Source organism: Neoarius graeffei, chromosome 27, assembly GCF_027579695.1.
Source record: "Neoarius graeffei isolate fNeoGra1 chromosome 27, fNeoGra1.pri, whole genome shotgun sequence".
In the NCBI taxonomy this organism is placed as follows: domain Eukaryota; kingdom Metazoa; phylum Chordata; class Actinopteri; order Siluriformes; family Ariidae; genus Neoarius; species Neoarius graeffei.
Window position 1 is genome coordinate 51,523,151 of NC_083595.1, and position 20,412 is coordinate 51,543,562.

The following is a 20,412-nucleotide window of genomic DNA, read 5'->3' on the forward strand; positions in this document are numbered from 1 at the left end:
CTCTTCCAAAAAAGGCCAGATTTGTGGAATGTATGACTTATAGTTGTCCTGTGCACAGATTCTCCCACCTGAGCTGTGGATTTCTGCAGCTCCTCCAGAGTGATCATGGGCCTCTTGGCTGCTTCTCTGACCAGTGCTCTCCTTGCTCGCTCTGTCAGTTTAGGTGGACGGCCATGTCTTGGTAGGTTTGCAGTTGTGCCATACTTTTTCCATTTTTGAATGATGGATTGAACAGTGCTTCTTGAGATGTTCAGAGCTTGGGATATTTTTTTATAACCTAACCCTGCTTTAAACTTCTCCAGAACTTTATCCCTGACCTGTCTGGTGATTTCTTTGGTCTTCATGATGCTGTTTGTTCTTTAGTGTTCTCTAACAAACCACTGAGGCCTTCACAGAACAAGTGTATTTATGTTGAGAGTAAATTACACACAGTAGGACTCTTAACTAATTAGATGACTTCTGAAGGCAATTGATTGCACTGGATTGTATTTAGAGGTATCAGAGTACAGGGGGCTGAATATTAATGCACACCACATTTTTCAGATTTTTATTTGTTTAAAATTTTGAAGACCATTTATCATTTTCGTTTCACTTCACAATTATGTGCTACTCTGTGTTGGTCCATCACATAAAATCTCAATAAAAACTTTTAAGTTCGTTGTTGTAAGGTGGAAAAATGTGAAAAAGTTCAAGGGGTATGAATACTTTTGCAAGGCACAGTAATTTTGTTTCCTTCCAGAAATAAGAACTTAAAATGAGCAAAAATATTTCAAGCTTGAACTTTGGGAAAAATCTCCAGTGATATGTTTTAATCATCTTATATTTAGTTTATTACTTTATATATTTTCAAGATATTTTAACTTGAAGATTTTTTTTTCCAGAAAATGTTGTGTAATATTTTGACAGGTGATTATTCCTCCTGTTTAATGAAACTCGACTCAAACTTCTAATTACCAAAACACAGGCATGTAACTATTCACACAATTCACAATTCGATTTGAGTCACAATATCAAATCAGTTCATGATTTGATTTTCCCCACAATATTTTTGAAAAAAAATTACAGAAAAATTACAAAAAAAATAAAAAATCTACATTCTTATCATTTATCTAAATATTCCTTTTGTTAAATAAAAATTCATTTTGTTTCATTTTCTTAACCAACAATAATTATTTCCCCACATTTGTAAAGGTTGGAATATAATACAGTATTAACTAAAATATTCCTTTTATTAAAGGTCCCATGGCATGAAATTTTCACTTTCTGAGGTTTTTTAACATTAAAATGAGTTCCTCTGACCTTCTTGTCACCCCAGCGGCTAGAAATTTCATAATGTGTAAACCAAACTATGCCCAACATTTGAGAATGGCGCGTCAAAACGGCGCGTTGATAAGCTCTTCCCTTTACTACGTCAGCAAGGGAGATGATCCCCACGCCCCCCCTCTGGATTCCCACCCACTGTATGGATTGCCCGCCCAGTTGTAGTGAGGAGACCATAGAGGGAGAACACAACATGGCATCACCTAAGCGAGCGAAACATGGAAATTGCGCTGTACATGGATGTGACAACACAGAAAAGAGTCTGTTTTTACTGCTGACGGGAGAGCCCCTGAAGACGCAGTGGCTTAATTTTATTCACTTCAATAATACGCCGTCGAGTCTACCTAAGACGGTGTATGTTTGTCGGAAGCATTTTCCTGAGGAATGTTTCCACAACTTGGGACAGTACAGGGCAGGTTTTGCACATCAACTGTCACTGAAGCCTGGGTCCGTACCAAGCATCCCTGCCGCATCAGCCACAAACACCGAACAAGTAAGTGTATAACTGTTAAGTCGTTTTGCCGTGTTTTAAAATCGGTGCTACGTTAGCCTTGCAATGGCTACATTAGCTGTGCAGCTAACCGCTTCCTGCAGTTAGCCAGGTACTCTGCGCTACAAAACCAAAAAGCATGCAGCATGCTCTGTTATAATAGCCAATCAAAACAGTTTTTACAAAGACACCCACATTCTTTTTAAGTCACTCGTTCATTTTATTTGTTTGTTTGTTCAGTAAAAACCCAAACATTTGTTGAATTTATTTTATTTCCTCGCGTCGCACCTTAATGACGTCAGCGCGCGGTATTTTTCCCTTCGCGGTTTGTTCCTTCTCTCTCGCCATAGTAAGACACCCACATCCGCTTGTTCTGACCCACTGGAGGTAGCGTCACAGTGCTGTTAGCCAATCAGAGGTAACATGTTTACATGTCATGAATATTAATGATAAGACCCGCCCCCACCCTCTACCCTTCCCTGCCTCCATGCTTCTCATTAGCAAAACGACGCACTGGGAAAAGCGCTGAAATGGGGCTTTCTCCCAGGAGGCTATATCTACGTGCCGAGGGTTCATTTCGAGAAAGGCTGCGGATAGAACATCCGGAAACCTCCACGAGCCCGTTTAAAGCATCAACAAACCACCATGCCATGGGTCCTTTAAAAATGAAAAAAGCTAATCACAAATTGTTCTTTTCTTAAACTTTTATAAACATTTGTTTTGCCTCCATTTGTTTCTCTTTTCTTTATCTTTCAGCAGTCTGTAAAGACAGAGAGCTCTGAGTTGTTATTAAATCTATCTTGTGCACAATCGCACAGCAGCGATTAAATCTGTTTATTTCTTGTGTTTTCACAGCATTAGAGCTGCATTACTTCTGCCTACGATGAAGTCACGTATTCTCATTATTGTACATGTTATTGCACCCTCTGCTGTCTAAAAAATGCAATTACAGCCAGGAAAAATCAAAAAGATTATGCAGCGGGTTAATTTTTTATTTCATGGATTCGAATTGTCATGAATTTGTATCATGGTTTATCATCATTTGATATATCATTACATGCCGAGCAAAATAACATTATTGTGCATTGTTGGTTTTATAACATCATTTACAACATTTAAATAATTACATCCAAAGTTTCTTTGTATGTGGGAATCATTAAAAATCACTAAAAACGTGACTTCCACATAAACTTATGAAGTTTTATTCCAAGCTTTCAGATGTACGGTCCATCATCAGGGACAGAATGGAAATGTGCATTTACAAACGTCAACAAACCAGCTTAATCGAAAATAATAACAACTAAACGGTCATGTGCGTTATGATGGGTCATGCGCTTGTAAAACAGAATAATTTACAAGAAACACTGAATTGAGGAAAAAAGGACAAAAAAAGCTCCATCATCTATCGACGGTGCTGCAGTGGAGAGGGTGAGCAGCACCAAGTTTCTGGGTGTACACATCTCTGAAGACCTGTCCTGGAGCAACAACACCGCATCACTGGCCAAAAAAGCCCAACAGCGTCTGTACTTCCTCCGCAAACTGAGGAGAGCAAGAGCCCCGGCCCCCATCATGCACACATTCTACAGAGGCACCATCGAGAACATCCTGACCAGCTGCATCACCGTGTGGTACGGCGCCTGCACCGTGTCCTGCTGCAAGACTCTACAGTGCATCGTGAGAGCAGCTGAGAGGATCATTGGTGTCTCTCTCCCTTCTCTTATGGATATTTATAACTCCTGCCTCACCCACAAAGCCATCAGGATCGCAGGTGACCCCACCCACCCATCCATCTCACAGCCTCTTCAGTCTGCTGCTGTTGGGGAGGAGACTGCGGAGTCTCCGGGCCAAAACCAGCAGGCTCAAGAACAGTTTCTTTCACCAGGAGGTCAGGAGGCTCAACTCCCTCCCTGTTCTGCCCCTCCTCTGCCCCCTGCCACAGATTCTGCTCGCACACCCCCCTGACCCCCCCTTCAGCATCCGACATGTCATCCTCACAGTTTACCCCCCCCAACACACACATCTCATCGTTCATTAACACACTGAACTCAGGGACCGCACATTCACTTTACCTCACTCATTTGCACTATTCCGCACTACCTCACCTTAACAGCTGCTAGTTTGTTTATTCTGCTTATTTCATGTTTACCTGCTATACCTCAAGTGCTCTTGACTGTTTATTTGCACCAATTTATGCGTGCGCGTGTATGCGCGTGTGCATATATATGTATACATGTGCGTGCGCGCGCGTGCATATATATGTATATATGAGTGTTTATGTCTAGTTCTTATCTAGTGTTTACACTGTTTATATTGTTTGTCTGAGTGTTTAGTCTATGTCTAGTTCTTATTTAGAGTGTTTATACTGTTTATATTGTTTTTTTTTCCAATTATTCTATTTCATTTTTATTTATTGCATTGCCTGTTTGCACTGTGGGTCAGAGAGGACTGAAATTTCATCTGTGCTGCATGTCGAGCATGTATAGCATATTTGACAATAAAGTTGACTTGAAATAATGGTAAAGTCAGCGAGGCACTACAATCAACATGTACAGTAAGCATCGCTGCACTGATGTTATCATGCTGAGATTCTCATACACACACACACACACACACCTCACTATTGACACTAATGAACAGATCAGATATGGAGAAGAGGTTTCTGTGGAAACGTTTTCATTAAATTACACCCGCTCAGATGTGTAGGTCAGATCTCAACATTCACAAAGTGGAAGAAAAAAAGAAGCTGACAGGAAGTACAATAACCTGAACATGTGGTGTAAACAGGTACAAAGCAGAACCTCTTGGTCTGTGGGTTTTCAAATCAGCAGGTACCCGTTTCCTCCACAAATGCCACCTAGTGATGAACGTACAGCATGTCGAAGCTCCACACGGGTTTCTTTATTGATTTAATCTCTTAACAGTGTTCATGTATAGCTAAGCGCACTGCTAACGAACCAGGTGTGTGAGTGTGTTTAAGTCCCTCACCTTAATGGGTCTGACGAGATGGGGCTTCTTCCAGCGGTAGTACAGCAGGCCGGCGATGGTCACGCCATAGGAGAGGTAGTTTATAAAAGACACGTAGTTAATCAGGTTATGGGTTTCACCAATGCAGAGGATGACGATGGTCGCAGTGCACTGAGAGAGCGAGACAGAGAGCACGCAAAAGAGGGAGACAGAGACAGAGAGAGATAGAGCAAAAGAGGGAGAGAATGACAGAGAGAGAAAGAGGGAGAGTAAGAGAGAATGATAGAGGGAGACCGACAGCAAAAGAGGGAGAGTGTGACAGAGAGGATGACAGAGAGAGAGAGAGAGAGAGAGAGAGAGAGAGAGAGAGAGAATGATAGAGGGAGACAGAGAGACAGCAAAAGAGGGAGAGAGAGCAAAAGGGGGAGAGAAAGAGAGAATGATAGAGGGAGACAGAGACAGCAAAAGAGAGAGTGACAGAGAGAGAATGATAGAGAGAGACAGCAAAAGAGGGAGAGAGAGAGAGAGAATGATAGAGGGAGACAGAGAGACAGCAAAAGAGGGAGAGAGAGGGACAGAGGGAGACAGAGATAGAAAGAGAATGATAGAGGGAAACAGAGACAGCAAAAGAGGGAGAGAGTGACAGAGAGGGAGACAGAGAGAGAGAATGATTGAGGGAGACAGAGAGACAGCCAAAGAGGGAGAGGGTGACAGAGAGAGAGCAAAAGAGAGGGAGGGAGGGAGAGAGACAGAGAGAGAGACACACACGGAGAGAGAGAGAGAGAGAGAGAGAGAGAGAGAGAGGATGACTATCACTATCAACAAACAGAAAAAGTAAATAAATGTAATTCTTACTGACTTCAGCAGTATAAACTCTTATTTGGTTTGTAGCAACGCAACACGTTTTTACTGTAACTATCAGGTTTATATTAACACACTTGTTCTCACAGTTCGTCGTTTTTTACTGCAGATAGTTTATTGTTGCTTTCACAAAATAATAGTTCTGTAAGAATAAGAAAACCATCGATCAGTAATATACGCAGTGAGTTTCTAGAGGTTTATCTGACATTAACGGAGGGAGACTCCAGTGTCAGCACTTTATACAGTCAGTAAGTCTTCAGGAGAAATACATTTATTACAGATTAAATTAGTTCTTGTGTTTTAAGCCTTTATTTTTCTGTAAAGCTGCTTTGCGACAACGTCTGTTGTTAAAAAAGTGTGATACAAATAAACTGACCTGAGGGCCGAGTTTATGGCCTGTGGTTTCTCGGTAACATGACGAGCTGCGTTTTTGTTTATCGCTGCTCTGGAAGGGATTCTGTATTTCAAGAAGTTTATACGTCATCCTGCTTATTCCACCGTTACTAATGATTAAAAATCAATCATCTGAAACAAAATATTGATTAAAAAAAAAAAAGACTTGTTTTTTTTTCTATGGACCATAACAATGATGTGTTATTTAGGAATAACAGACCATAGAATGCTGTAACTGACCAATCAGAATCGAGTATTCAAATGAGCTGTATAATGTAACTTAGAACAGGAACTAACTCATTTCATGAATGTTCCACCACATTAAATGGAAAAGTAATTTAAAAAGTAATCCTTGGTGAATTGCTGTGGTGTAAGAGGAATAAAACACTTCAGGATGTGCTGAGAGAGAGTACGGGTCGCGGCGCGTGCTGAGAGAGAGTACGGGTTGTTGTGCGTGTTGAGAGATTATGGATCGTGGTGTGCGTTATGAAATATTACGGAGTGTGTATCGTGTCTCTTACACAGACGAGCAGAGCCGGGATGGGTGTGCAGTTCTTCAGATGGATCATTGCCAGCAAGTAGGGCAGGTGTCCTTCTCTTGCTCCTGAGAAACACAACCTGCACAGCACAGATCATCACTAACGGATCCCACGGGACATCATCAGTCTGCTATGAGCTCACATGGTGCGGTGTTTACCTGGAGGACGTGAACAGGTAGCCGTTAATCCCTCCGAACGTTGACAGAGCCACGGAGATGGGCATGACCCAGGAGAACATCCCCAACAGCTTCTCACCAAACGTCTGCAACACATCAACATACTCAAATCAATTCAAGTGTTTAACTTTCATCTGACCAATCAAAGCAGGGGTGTGTGCGCGCGCGTGTGGGACAGAGGTCACTCACCACGGCAACGGCGTTGGATGCGAGCAGCTCCTCGGGGGTCATGGAGGAGAAGTAGGCGATGTTTGTGAGAGTGTACACTAACGTGACTAGAGGAATGGAGACGTAGATCGCACGTGGCAGGTTCCTGTAAAAACACACGAATGCTAACGCCGTCACAATCCGTATTTTTATAGCAACACACTACAGGCAGAAAGGAGTAATTATTTGTTAAAAGTTAGCAGTGATGTGTGCATTTCACCACTTTTGTTCTCCCACGACCAGCTTATGATCCGAGAGGAAAAGGTTTTAAGCTCAGCCCACATCACATCACAAGTAGTTTCCTGATTTTTATATACGTCAATGTATGCATCATTATGACATTTACGTCAGATTTGTTAATAAAATTTATTTATTCACCACAATTATTAGTGTGGAAATAAATTAGATTAAATTTATTTTTAAAGTTAGACTGCCTTTCAGATTTCAAGTGCAGGTCATAAAAAGAATTTTCCCGACACCCAATTATTTTTGTTTAGTGACCGAAAGCTACTGAATTTGAGTCACAGACTTCCAATTTTATTAGGTTTTTTAAAAAATAGAACAATTAATGAATTTATCTCCACGTGGCCCTAAATTCTCCGCTATTTTTTCCTGCTTCACCATGACCCAATTCAAGATACTACATCATGCATCACGTGGTGGGCTTTCCCCGTTCACGCAAGGCATTGTGGGATACAAATTTGAAACAGGAGAGAAAAATGGAGGACGTGAGTGTGTGAATGAAACGTGAAAGACCGACTACAGTAACGGAAAGAAAGCGAGAAGAAAAGACGTTATGTTATATACGAAGGAAAGGAAACGCAGGACCAAACTAATAAATATTGGCGCTCAGCGAGCACCTCGGTGTGATCAGCTGTTCGTTTAGCGACAGAATGATGGAACTGTCAGCGCACGCTCAAAGGGAAACCTGCGCATGCGCACACACACGGACTTCCTCTGTCTGCTTGACTGCGCGAAGCGAGCGATTTCATGCACATTATTTGCTTTAATCCCCTCAAATTAATTAAATAACTTCCCAGCCACAGAATGGCCTGATATTTTGTGAGATATTACAGAAATAAACATATATCACAATGACCATATTTCAGAGGGAACTAAATTTCACCGATTTTATGGAATCGAAAGGCCGTCTAGCTTTAAACTTGATTTTCTGGTTTCCCCCCCCAAAATCTCAGTCTCTCTAGACGACTTGAATTTCTCCAACTGTTGATGACTGTTAGATTTATGACAGATCTTGTACTCAAAATGACATAAAAATTTTAAGACTGGTATATGTTCAGGATTAAATGAGAAATAAATTACACGAATAAACAACCAACCAACCAAATTCCAACACACAGGTCTGTATTTTTAGAAAGAACTGTTCACAAAAAAAAGTAATAATCGGGCGGCACAGTGGTGTAGTGGTTAGCGCTGTCGCCTCACAGCAAGAAGGTCCTGGGTTCGAGCCCCGGGGCCGGTGAGGGCCTTTCTGTGTGGAGTTTGCATGTTCTCCCCGTGTCCGCGTGGGTTTCCTCCGGGTGCTCCGGTTTCCCCCACAGTCCAAAGACATGCAGGTTAGGTTAACTGGTGACTCTAAATTGAGCGTAGGTGTGAATGTGAGTGTGAATGGTTGTCTGTGTCTATGTGTCAGCCCTGTGATGACCTGGCGACTTGTCCAGGGTGTACCCCGCCTTTCGCCCGTAGTCAGCTGGGATAGGCTCCAGCTTGCCTGCGACCCTGTAGAAGGATAAAGCGGCTAGAGAATGATGAGATAATAATTATAAAAAAATGTTCTTTGAGATGCATTACACCAAGTCTCAATGCATTTACAAAATAAAATACAATTGTAAAATTAAGTAAAAATTGTACGACTTATAATCCGTAGGCTTTGCGAAAGAGGAAAGTCTTTAGTCGAACATCTTCCAAAGATTAAATTTTTTGGTTTTATAAAGTATGAAAATGTATGTGTATTTATTCAGATTAAATAAAGCCTCATTTGCATAAATAAAAGCACATTTTTTATCTAAAGAATGCCTATAAGATGATCAGAACTCCAGAAGCAGAGATTCCCTACGATCCGAGAGCAGCGTCGAGACTCGACCAGCGGTTGGGTTCGAGGACGATGCTGTTGCTGAAGTGTGACTCACTTGCGTGGCTCCACCACCTCCTCAGTGACGTAGTTGAGAAAGTTCCAGCCGCTGAAGGCGAACGAGGCCTGCAGGAAGGCCAGAGCGATCTGCCCCACTGACGGATCTCGGATAAACTCGAACGCTGCCTGAGGCTCCAGAGCGTCGTAGTGGCCTACAGAGGGACATCAAATCTCAGAGACAGTTCTGTAAACAGGAAGATTTTACTGACAAAACAGGAAACTACATCAGTTACATAATGACAACATTAAAACATTTCCAATCATGATAAAATATTTACAGCACTGCAGCAGGAGTCCATAAAAGTCAATCTGTAACACATTTAAAAAAAATTTTCATTTTTAATCCTGTTGTCATGTTGTGGGTTAACGGTGCCGTGTCGTGCACCTTCAGGCCACCGTACTTTACAGAAAGTGTGTGATGAAAATAAACAGTTTTTCTTTTAGATTTTTCTGTGTTACATTTAAATAATATTGTCTGGCCTTTTTTTTCATGGTCTATCAGATATATTCCATTCAGCTAGCATGATACTGAACGAGTCAAAGACGAGTAGCTGAATGGAATATATCTGATAGACCATGAAAAAAAGCCAGCCATTATTATTATTATTATTATTATTACTATTATAATACATACACATTCCTTTCAGGTGTTCAGCGCATCTTTCTCTTTCAAAATTCTCTCAAAATCTTCTGTATTTAACGAAGCAAACCTGGCGGCTATGTTTGTTTACAAATTGCCACAGTCACTCGCTAGTGCAGAAGTTTTACGTCTCCGACGTGTGACGTCATGTTGTCTTGATAACCGTGCAATATCGTAAACCATATTCAACGCTTATTCTCCATTGGGTAGAGTGACGTAATACACGTAGGATAAGCGATATGCTAACAATATTGCATGCTATCGAACCAAATGAATGAAACTCACTCGAAGGGAATAGAACACATGTTTTTATTCCATCAAAAAAGTGTCCTGTATGGATAATAATCTATTATATTACAGGCATTTAGCAGACACTTTTATCCAGAGTGACGTACAACAAGTGCGCACACACACACACACCTAGCCTGGGCCCGCCCATCCTAAGCGTGACGCAACACGAGGACCTGTTGCGAGCTTAGTCTGGCCAGGCAAGCTATCTACAGCTCTTCCAAGCTCCCGAAAAATCGGGAACCAATCAACTTTGAGCATCTCCAACGGCCCTGGGTAGAGGCGTGTTCAAGGCACTGACGTAGTAGAACTGCGACCGGAAGCCATAGATTGTTTACAGAATCTATGCCGGAAGCGCTTCATTCACGAATGCTGTATTGAAAGCATTCAACGGGAAGTTCTCATTGAAAACGGAGCAAAGAGCAGCCCTGGAGGTATTTATTGAAAGGAAGGACGTTTTCGCCTTGCTCCCGACCGGCTTCGGTAAGAGTTTAATAATAGGATGTCTATGGTTTAATCTACCAGTTAGCCCCGTCGCGTCGCATACATCAGAGGAAAGAGTGATGCGATTGGTTTAAGCTTCGTCACAGCCTTTTCTGGCTTCGACCAATAGCAAACTGAGGCATTTCAGGGAGGCGGGTCAACCACGGGCTCTGGGAAACGGTTGGGCTTAATATCTTGGCTAGACCAATAGCTCGGAGAGCTTTGCAGTCGCGTTAGCCAGACTAACACACACCCCACCTGGGGGGCAGTCAGGATTAGATGCCTTGTTCAAGGGCACTTCAGCCATGGATTTTCCTGACGGTCCAGGGAATCAAACCACCGACCCTCCTGTCATTTGGTCATACTGTAACTTATTCTCTTTTCTTTCTTTATGTAACACACAGTCCTGTACAAAAGTCTTAGTCGCATGTAAAGAAATGCTGTTGACCAAAAATGACTTAAAAATACTGAAATTAAATGTTTCAAACATTAAAAAAACCCCAAAACTATAAACAATAATCAGTAAGCCATAATAAATGAAACAAAAAGTCAATATCTGGTGCGAGACAAAATTTCCTTTGCTTTAAAAAAAAATTAAAATAAAGTAGTCGTCTCAGGTCCAGTGAGTGCAGTTTTATGTGGAAATGATCTGTAGGTTTTCCTGAGCATCTTACAGAACCAGCCGCAGTTCTTCTGGACACTTTGTCACACTCACTTCTTCATTTTACACCAAAACCCAGCAGCCTTCATTATGCTTTCTTTTAATCTGAAAAGTGCTCTCTTATGGAATATGCTGCTCAGACATATTACAAATTTCTTTTCTGTAACATTTAATTTTGTGCTGGGAAAAAAAAAAAACCCGAACGTTTGGAACTCTAAAATGTTTTTGTAATGTTCTGACTCGATAATGTAGAAGTCATAAAATAGAAATCTATAACAAAGTTTATAACAAACTAAAGCTAAACTACTCACAGAGCTACTGTTCCTTCCGACCAATCAGAATCCAGAATTCAACAGCACTGTGTTATTAAACACAAATAAAAGATATTTAGAAGGTTTTTTTTTTTTTTTGTTCGTCATAACCAAGACTTTTGATATTTGACTTACAATAACAAAAAAAAGCGAAGAAAAGGTGGAAGCTTTGCAGGTGGGATGTTCACCTGATGATGAAGCATTGACAATTAAAGGATTAACTCTTTAACATCGCTAATCGGATAATGAAAAGTCGGACTGTAATCATACAGCCAGTGTGGATTATCAGAGTCACGCCAGCGCTCGAGTAATGACGCGCTCAATTTCCTCCTTTCTGAGAGGATCATTCATCAGAGCAGACAAAGAGCTTCAGAGGTTTTCTCCATTTCAGTCTCTCACGAGGTTTTTCCAGGTCATTCTCAGGAACGCCTCAAACCCCTCTGTTCTCTGAGAACACGCAGAACAAAACACACGGACAATACAGCGATTTAGAAACACCAGTTGATAATTTTCCTCGAATAACGCATCCTAAACCGTTTTATTCCTCTCACACAATAATAGCAAGGTAGCAATTATGGTTTATTTATTATCATTTTTTAGAAAATTATACACCACACTTTTTAATCTGCTAATAGTTTCATGTCATGGAACGTCCATGAAACAAGTTCGTTCCTGTTCTCACTTACATTAGAACAGCTAGAAACACTCGTTTCCTTACCAGCCTCTGTTTTTTTTTTCTCTCTTGAAGTTAAAAACAACAAAAATGAGCACTTCACTTTGCTAATGCAGACTAGTTTTAATCTTCTGAAATGTTACAGTAGCTCACAGAGGGAAACCGTCAGGACCTTCTCATCCTTCAGAGAAGCCCAAACATATCACCATTTCAAATTTTATATTTAATTTCTTTCATTATAATTATTCTCTTCTAATTTGGCCTCATTTTCTATCAAATGTGCTTCAGAAATGAAAGGACAGAAATTACGGTCCTGAAAATATTAAAATCGAGTTCTCCAATGAGATTGTTTTGTTTGTTGTCCCGAGGCTGAGAAGAGTTTAGAGCTGCTCACTCACTGGTTAGGACTTCATTGACGGGACAGAAGGCCATGGCAGTGTGTGTTTATGTAGGAAGTGACGGATGAATTAACCAATCAGATTTTGATTTACAGTGGGAGGGACCAAAAATGTAATCGCCCTTGAAGGCCAACGCGAGCTTAACTGCACCCGTAGCGTACTTCCAATATTTACATTCACGCTCCTTTGCTTTTTCTCAAGCTAAATATTATTTTATGATCATTCAAATTATTATTTTTTTTTTACAGCATTTTGATTGGCTGAGTGAACTTCAAATAACGGTCTGCTCATGCGCAGTTACATCGCACTTTTGTCAATATGGCTCAAGTTCGTCTTTGCGCAAACTTTATAATCAGTATTTTAAAAAAAATAATAATTTGAATGATAAAAACACGGCATCAGCAAATAATTAATAATTTGCTCGCCACTAACAAAATCACGATATTTTGTTGAACCTCATCTGATAATTGCTTATTATCCTCCATTTTTCAGAATGTGGGCTCTCAAACTTGTCAGCCAGCAGCAAACACTGATTCCTCTTCTTTCTTTTTTCCCCTCTTTGTCTTGCTTCTAGATTCATTCTGCGACTTGTAAAAACGAAACCCTCTCGAGGTTTGTCTGTTCCTGGCCACCGTAGCGGAGCAACACACTGTGGAAGTGAACCTGCGCCATGTGTAGATATAAAGGGCTCATTCTAAGCTTCTGGAACCACAACGATTCATATTACACACAAATAAAAACACACTCATGAATACAACACTCCATTTCTGCCAACAGGGCCCCCCTAAATCCTACCTAGTGCACCTTTAAACTCATTTCCTGAAAGCTTATTTACAACCCCGATTCCAAAAAAGTTGGGACAAAGTACAAATTGTAAATTAAAACGGAATGCAATGATGTGGAAGTTTCAAAATTCCATATTTTATTCAGAATAGAACATAGATGACATATCAAATGTTTAAACTGAGAAAATGTATCATTTAAAGAGAAAAATTAGGGGATTTTAAATTTCATGACAACAACACATCTCAAAAAAGTTGGGACAAGGCCATGTTTCCCACTGTGAGACATCCCCTTTTCTCTTTACAACAGTCTGTAAACGTCTGGGGACTGAGGAGACAAGTTGCTCAAGTTTAGGGATAGGAATGTTAACCCATTCTTGTCTAATGTAGGATTCTAGTTGCTCAACTGTCTTAGGTCTTTTTTGTCGTATCTTCCGTTTTATGATGCGCCAAATGTTTTCTATGGGTGAAAGATCTGGACTGCAGGCTGGCCAGTTCAGTACCCGGACCCTTCTTCTACGCAGCCATGATGCTGTAATTGATGCAGTATGTGGTTTGGCACTGTCATGTTGGAAAATGCAAGGTCTTCCCTGAAAGAGACGTCGTCTGGATGGGAGCATATGTTGCTCTAGAACCTGGATATACCTTTCAGCATTGATGGGGTCTTTCCAGATGTGTAAGCTGCCCATGCCACACGCACTAATGCAACCCCATACCATCAGAGATGCAGGCTTCTGAACTGAGCGCCGATAACAACTCGGGTCGTCCTTCTCCTCTTTAGTCTGAATGACACGGCGTCCCTGATTTCCATAAAGAACTTCAAATTTTGATTCGTCTGACCACAGAACAGTTTTCCACTTTGCCACAGTCCATTTTAAATGAGCCTCAGCCCAGAGAAGACATCTGCGCTTCTGGATCGTGTTTAGATACGGCTTCTTCTTTGAACTATAGAGTTTTAGCTGGCAACGGCGGATGGCACGGTGAATTGTGTTCACAGATAATGTTCTCTGGAAATATTCCTGAGCCCATTTTGTGATTTCCAATACAGAAGCATGCCTGTATGTGATGCAGTGCCGTCTAAGGGCCCAAAGATCACGGGCACCCAGTATGGTTTTCCGGCCTTGACCCTTACGCACAGAGATTCTTCCAGATTCTCTGAATCTTTTGATGATATTATGCACTGTAGATGATGATATGTTCAAACTCTTTGCAATTTTACACTGTCAAACTCCTTTCTAATATTGCTCCACTATTTGTTGGCGCAGAATTAGGGGGATTGGTGATCCTCTTCCCATCTTTACTTCTGAGAGCTGCTGCCACTCCAAGATGCTCTTTTTATACCCAGTCATGTTAATGACCTATTGCCAATTGACCTAATGAGTTGCAATTTGGTCCTCCAGCTGTTCCTTTTTTGTACCTTTAACTTTTCCAGCCTCTTATTGCCCCTGTCCCAACTTTTTTGAGATGTGTTGCTGTCATGAAATTTCAAATGAGCCAATATTTGGCATGAAATTTCAAAATGTCTCACTTTCGACATTTGATATGTTGTCTATGTTCTATTGTGAATACAATATCAGTTTTTGAGATTTGTAAATTATTGCATTCCGTTTTTATTTACAATTTGTACTTTGTCCCAACTTTTTTGGAATCGGGGTTGTAAAACAAACAAGGTTATTTAGTTACACTGATTACACAGACTCCCTTATCCAGCAATTTTTGTTGTTGTTGATGCGTTTCTTCACCCAAGTCCAGGACACGCTGGTTATTAACTCACCACAAGGGCAATAAAAATTAAACAGCGGACAAAAACACGGGTTTGAAGTCCACGCTGCTCCTGATGCAACTTTCTGCTGACATGGAGATGGTAAGGCAGGTCATGTGACCTGGAGCCAGGAAAGCTTTTTGTACTAGAAACTGAGTTGAAGATATGAAAAAGTTTTGTTCATACACACACACACACACACACACACACACACACAAATACCTTTGCAAATCTGGACCATGCCCACGACAATAATGAGAACAAGAGCGAGCAGTTTCCCAACGGTGAAGAAATCCTGGATGCGTGTGGCCCAGCGAACACTGGAGCAGTTCACCCATGTCAGCAACACTGAGAGAGAGAGAGAGAGAGAGAGAGAGAGAGAGAGAGAGAGAGAGAAAAGATGAGATTCAGACTTCAGTTAACTCACTCACATTGATATGAATCTGCTCTTTTCTACAAACTAATATGTGGACAAAATTAAATAGAACACACACACACACACACACACACACACACACACACACACACACACACACCCCTTATCTTGAGCTGTAATTACACCATCAGTTACATTTCAGTATCTATAACAATCAATCAATATCAGCATTTGATATACAATAAATCCAAACGTAAATCACACCATGTACTGTACATCCTGCCCTCACACTCCCATACAAATAGATGGAGGACAAACTGGATTCAGGGATTTGCTGCGCATGACAGCAGATGACTAAGATTACTTCTCTGACTGTTTTTCCATCACTGTACTTACAACTAATCACAGAGGGGGTTAACACCAAATGATTCACTTCCGAGAGAATCCAACATGCTTGATTATTGATTAAAAATATCAGAACCTTGATGAGAAAAAAAAGAAAGCACAACTTTATTCATCACACACTTGTGAAATTTCCTGTCTGCATTTAATCCATCTGAAGCAGTGAACACACACATGCGAGCAATGAGCACACACACACACACACCCCCAGAGCAGTAGGCAGCCATGCTAACAGCACCCGGGGGAGCAGTTGGGAGTTCGGTGCCTCGCTCAAGGGCACCTCAGCCCAAGGTCGTCCCATATTAACCTAACCGCATGTCTTTGGACTGTGGGGGAAACCGGAGCACCCGGAGGAAACCCACGCGGACACGGGGAGAACATGCAAACTCCACACACAAAGGCCCTCGCCGGCCACGGGGCTCGAACCTGGACCTTCTTGCTGTAAGGCAACCGTGCTAACCACTACACCACCGTCAGAGAAGACCACTGGGAAATTCGGGATAAAATCCTGAAGTGTGCACTCGGCTTTAGCGTGTGCTCACACTTGTTACTTTGAACAGGAAAAGTGCTGCTTTTGTCATAAATCTCATCCTCAATCTCGTCTCAGAGTCAGATTTTCTCACTTGTCACCATCCTGCAAAACCTGCAGCCTGAATACCCCACTTCCCCACAGGATCATATTAAAGTGTGTGTGCTGCTGAACGTTTCAGGAGTGACCTGATTTTCACGCTGCAGTCCTAAGGAAGTCCTACAGCACCATTTCCCCAAAATCATCCTCAACATCACGGTCCCTGCTCATTTAATGTCATCTTTCAGGAGAAATTCCTAAACACTGGATTTTGGGGGTCAAGTAATCAAATGTTTTCAAATAGGAAATAAAACATCACAAATGTCACAAATTTGCAACTCGGCTCAGATCTTCCTGAGAAAGGCGTGGATAAGTCCAGGACAGTTTTACAGGGAGACGACAAATAAACTGGAGCTACGTTCTGCTGTCAAAAGAAGCCATTGTAATTCCAGAGAGCCTCTCAGTACAGTTCAGAACACCACCCACACACACACACACACGGTCTCATATTTCACTGTAGGCCGCTGTAACGCTTTGTTGGTTGCTGAAGTGGAATCACGTGTTTCAGGGGGACTCATCAAAGTGTGACACAGTAATGAGAACAGCGGGACTAAATTTGGCCGCATGGCTCCGATTTCAGAGAGTAACGTTCCGGGAAAAAAAAATATCAGTCAGATGTTTTTCCATATGATCTGGAAAATGGCGTCCTGTCCATCCGAGAATGAATGAAGGAAGGAAAGCAAAGAGAACAGAATGGAGTGGGGGGAGAGAGAGAGAGAGAGAGAGAGAGAGAGAAAGAAAGAAGGGGAGAAAGAAGGGAAGAAAGAAAGAAAGAAAGAAAGAAAGAAAGAAAGAAGGGAAGAAAGAAAGAAAGAAGGGGAGAAAGAAAGAAAGAAGGGGAGAAAGAAAGAAAGAAGGGGAGAAAGAAAGAAAGAAAGAAAGAAAGAAAGAAAGAAAGAAAGGGAGAAAGAAAGAGAGAGAGAGAGAGAGAGAAAGAAAGAGAGAGAAAGAAAGAGAGAAAGAAAGAAAGAGAGAGAGAGAGAAAGAAAGAAAGAAAGGGAGAAAGAAAGAAAGAAAGGGAGAAAGAAAGAAAGAAAGAAAGAAAGAGAGAAAGAAAGAAAGAAAGAAAGAAAGAGAGAGAGAAAGAAAGAAAGAAAGAAAGAGAGAAAGAAAGAGAGAGAGAGAGAGAGAAAGAAAGAGAAAAAGAAAGAACGAACGAACACTCTCCAATTGTACAAAACAAAAATACACAAATCTTGCAGAAAACACTGAAAAGTGTCGTCTTTACCTTCATGCCTTTTGGTGATCAGTTCATCTTCTGCTCACTTAACTATTCACAGTAACAGACATTTTCAGTAAGGGTGCCCAAACTTTTTATATTACACACACACACACACACACACACACACACACACACACACTTTATATCTGGGTCTATCTCAGAAACTGGGTACTGTGGGGGTAGCCCACTAAATATACTCACAGTCAGGAAACTATACGGTTTTGAATGGTGATGCTGGTTTTAATTTGAAATAAAATGCTGAAAGAAATAATACAGATAAAACTAAATCTTTGATGTGAATACTCTATTCAGAATTTGGCAAAAATTCTGCAAATTTGTGGAAAAATGGCGGCTTGATCTGGGACATGATAAATGGTCGACTACATCGCATTCCCTTAAAAAGGCTGTAGTCCACTGAAAAGTATTTTAAAGTTGTAACTTTATACACCTAAGGATTGGTGCGCTCACAGAATAATCAGCCGTAATAAAACATCATGCAAAATATTTGATCGCCGTCGTAACTCCATTTTCCGCAAACCCAAACCCAATACGATCGTGTGTTTTGATCTAAACGGGAAGCCTCAGGGTCAAGGTCACTACCTCACCAAAAGTAGGAACTTAAAATCACTACGCCGTATAAAAATTTAGTTATAAATCTGCGATTTTGTTTTTTAAAACGAAAGCTGAAAGTTAGGTATAGAATATGTTTCTTACAGAATATGTTACGATGGTAGCTGGTCTTGTATGAATTTCTGAGCTATAAAATGAGTCGTGGTCTATTTTTTACCGTAGCGTGTTATTTGTGTGCGGGGAAGGACACACATTAACAATTTGCATGTGTAGAATGGAATTTTCCACTCCAACAGTTAGAAGCTGATCGTGCTTCCATTTGCGGTTTTTCTGTTACGCGGGTGATCTGTTCGGACGTTATCACTGAAAAGGTGAGTTTTGACAGTTTTATTTTGTTTTAGTCTTGCAGTATAAGGCAGTAGAATGTTTCTTTTTCATCTTACTTTCATATTTCGTAGTGTTTGCGTATTTTTGGCCAATATTTTGCAACCATGGTCAATTTAGATCGAACTTTTGATAGAATCTACGGCCAGTCACTTTGCCCTGCCCCCGCCTCGCGCTCCATCCGGTGCGGTAGTGATGTCCCGTTGCTCGCGCGCCGCAGCAGAGACCCGCGCGACCTTCAGCCGGTACAGTCGCTGTTCTTTTACCACCGCCGTTATTCTCATCTTTCCGGTGTGTTCTTGATTTTTCCATTGTGTCCTATTTTGCCGTATCAAATACCCGAAATGTATCATATTATTCATATTTAAGTGAATAATCAATTCAGTCATCATAACTTGGCATTTTTAACCCAAGCAATCAAAAAGAGGAAATTTATTCAATATTTTCACTCATCTGTGAAGGAGGGGCTTTAATTCTTCATGATGGAGTTATTTTATATGGAAATCAATTTTACAAAAGCATTTGAATTGTAATAAAAAAAAAAATGTTCCACAGTGGAGGCCAGATAAAGCAAGATACTATCTTTATTCTTATTAAACATGACAAAAGAAACATTGAGTGTTAGGTAAATGCAAAAAAAAAAAAAGTTAGAAAATTTATTTTTTGACCATAATGTCCCAAATGAGAGAGCAGTTTCTGAGACGGACCCATTTTTATATATATATACACATACATACACACACACACACAAAATATATATATATCAGCTGGATAGTACAGTGGTAACGCTCACTGACTACGACGCAGGAGATCGGGGAGAACTGCTAAGTGAATGTCTCAGGCAGCAGAACCCTGATGAGAGTGCAGAGGAGGAGGAGGAACAGACAACCTGGAGAGACAAACCCCTACATGGCATGTACCACCGTCAGATGGAGGAAGTGGCTGATATCAAGAAATCCTACCAGTGGCTGGATAATGCAGGACTGACAGACAGCACAGAGGCACTATGTTAGGACTAGGACTGTTTTGGCCTCTAGAGGCCGCTGTTATTTCCTTTTCATGTCGTGTTTATTTTGGCCTCTAGAGGCCGCCACTGTTCCTGTGTCTTGTGTTTGTGTTAATTGCCTAATTATCTTCACCTGTGTCCTTAATTAGTTTGTCTATTTATACCCCTGAGTTCAGTCCTCTTGTCACGGAGTCTTTGTGCTGTTATGTTTATCTCCAGTTTCCTTTGTACTGTGTTTTTTTGATCTTCTTAGCTTTTGTATTTTTGCACTTTGCTTTTCTTTTGGATTACACTCTTTGGTTTTTTTTGTCTTTTGTTTTGCCCTGTATATAGTGTATATAGTTTAAATAAACCTTTTTGATTCTTTTTCTACTTCCGCCTCACGCCTCTGCATTTGAGTCATCCCCCTGGTGGCCTAGTGGGGGTTTGCTGGATCATCACACCAACGAACCAGGTTCGAATCCCAGCAAAACCCTAACAGAAAGACTCCGTCATGACCGACTCAGCAGAGGCTGCTTCAACTGTCTACCCGGCCAACCTTCAGGGAATTATGGCAGCTTTGACACGCTTCGGAGCAACCATGGACGCTCATGGACGTACGCTCACCAGCCAACGTGAGGCCCTCGCTCGCCACGAGGAACTGCTTCAGCAAATTGGGAAAACCCTGGCACAGCTGACATCTCTGCCTGCATCTCCTGCTCCTGATCCAGTTCCTGCTCCTGAT

At 41.2% G+C, this 20,412-nt stretch overlaps 1 protein-coding gene across 3 annotated transcripts in view; it reads right to left on the reverse strand.

The window, feature by feature from the left end:
* The window catches only part of slc7a10a (solute carrier family 7 member 10a), a 91,122-nt gene that overhangs the window by 7,263 nt on the left and 63,447 nt on the right, over positions 1-20,412 (reverse strand). For all 3 annotated transcript variants that reach the window (XM_060911971.1, XM_060911972.1, XM_060911973.1), the window contains 6 exons: positions 15,323-15,448; positions 9,101-9,254; positions 6,933-7,056; positions 6,726-6,829; positions 6,550-6,646; positions 4,796-4,945 (listed from right to left, as the gene is read on the reverse strand). In XM_060911971.1, coding sequence (XP_060767954.1) covers positions 4,796-4,945; positions 6,550-6,646; positions 6,726-6,829; positions 6,933-7,056; positions 9,101-9,254; positions 15,323-15,448 — 755 coding nt within the window. The remainder of the gene's footprint in view (positions 1-4,795; positions 4,946-6,549; positions 6,647-6,725; positions 6,830-6,932; positions 7,057-9,100; positions 9,255-15,322; positions 15,449-20,412) is intronic.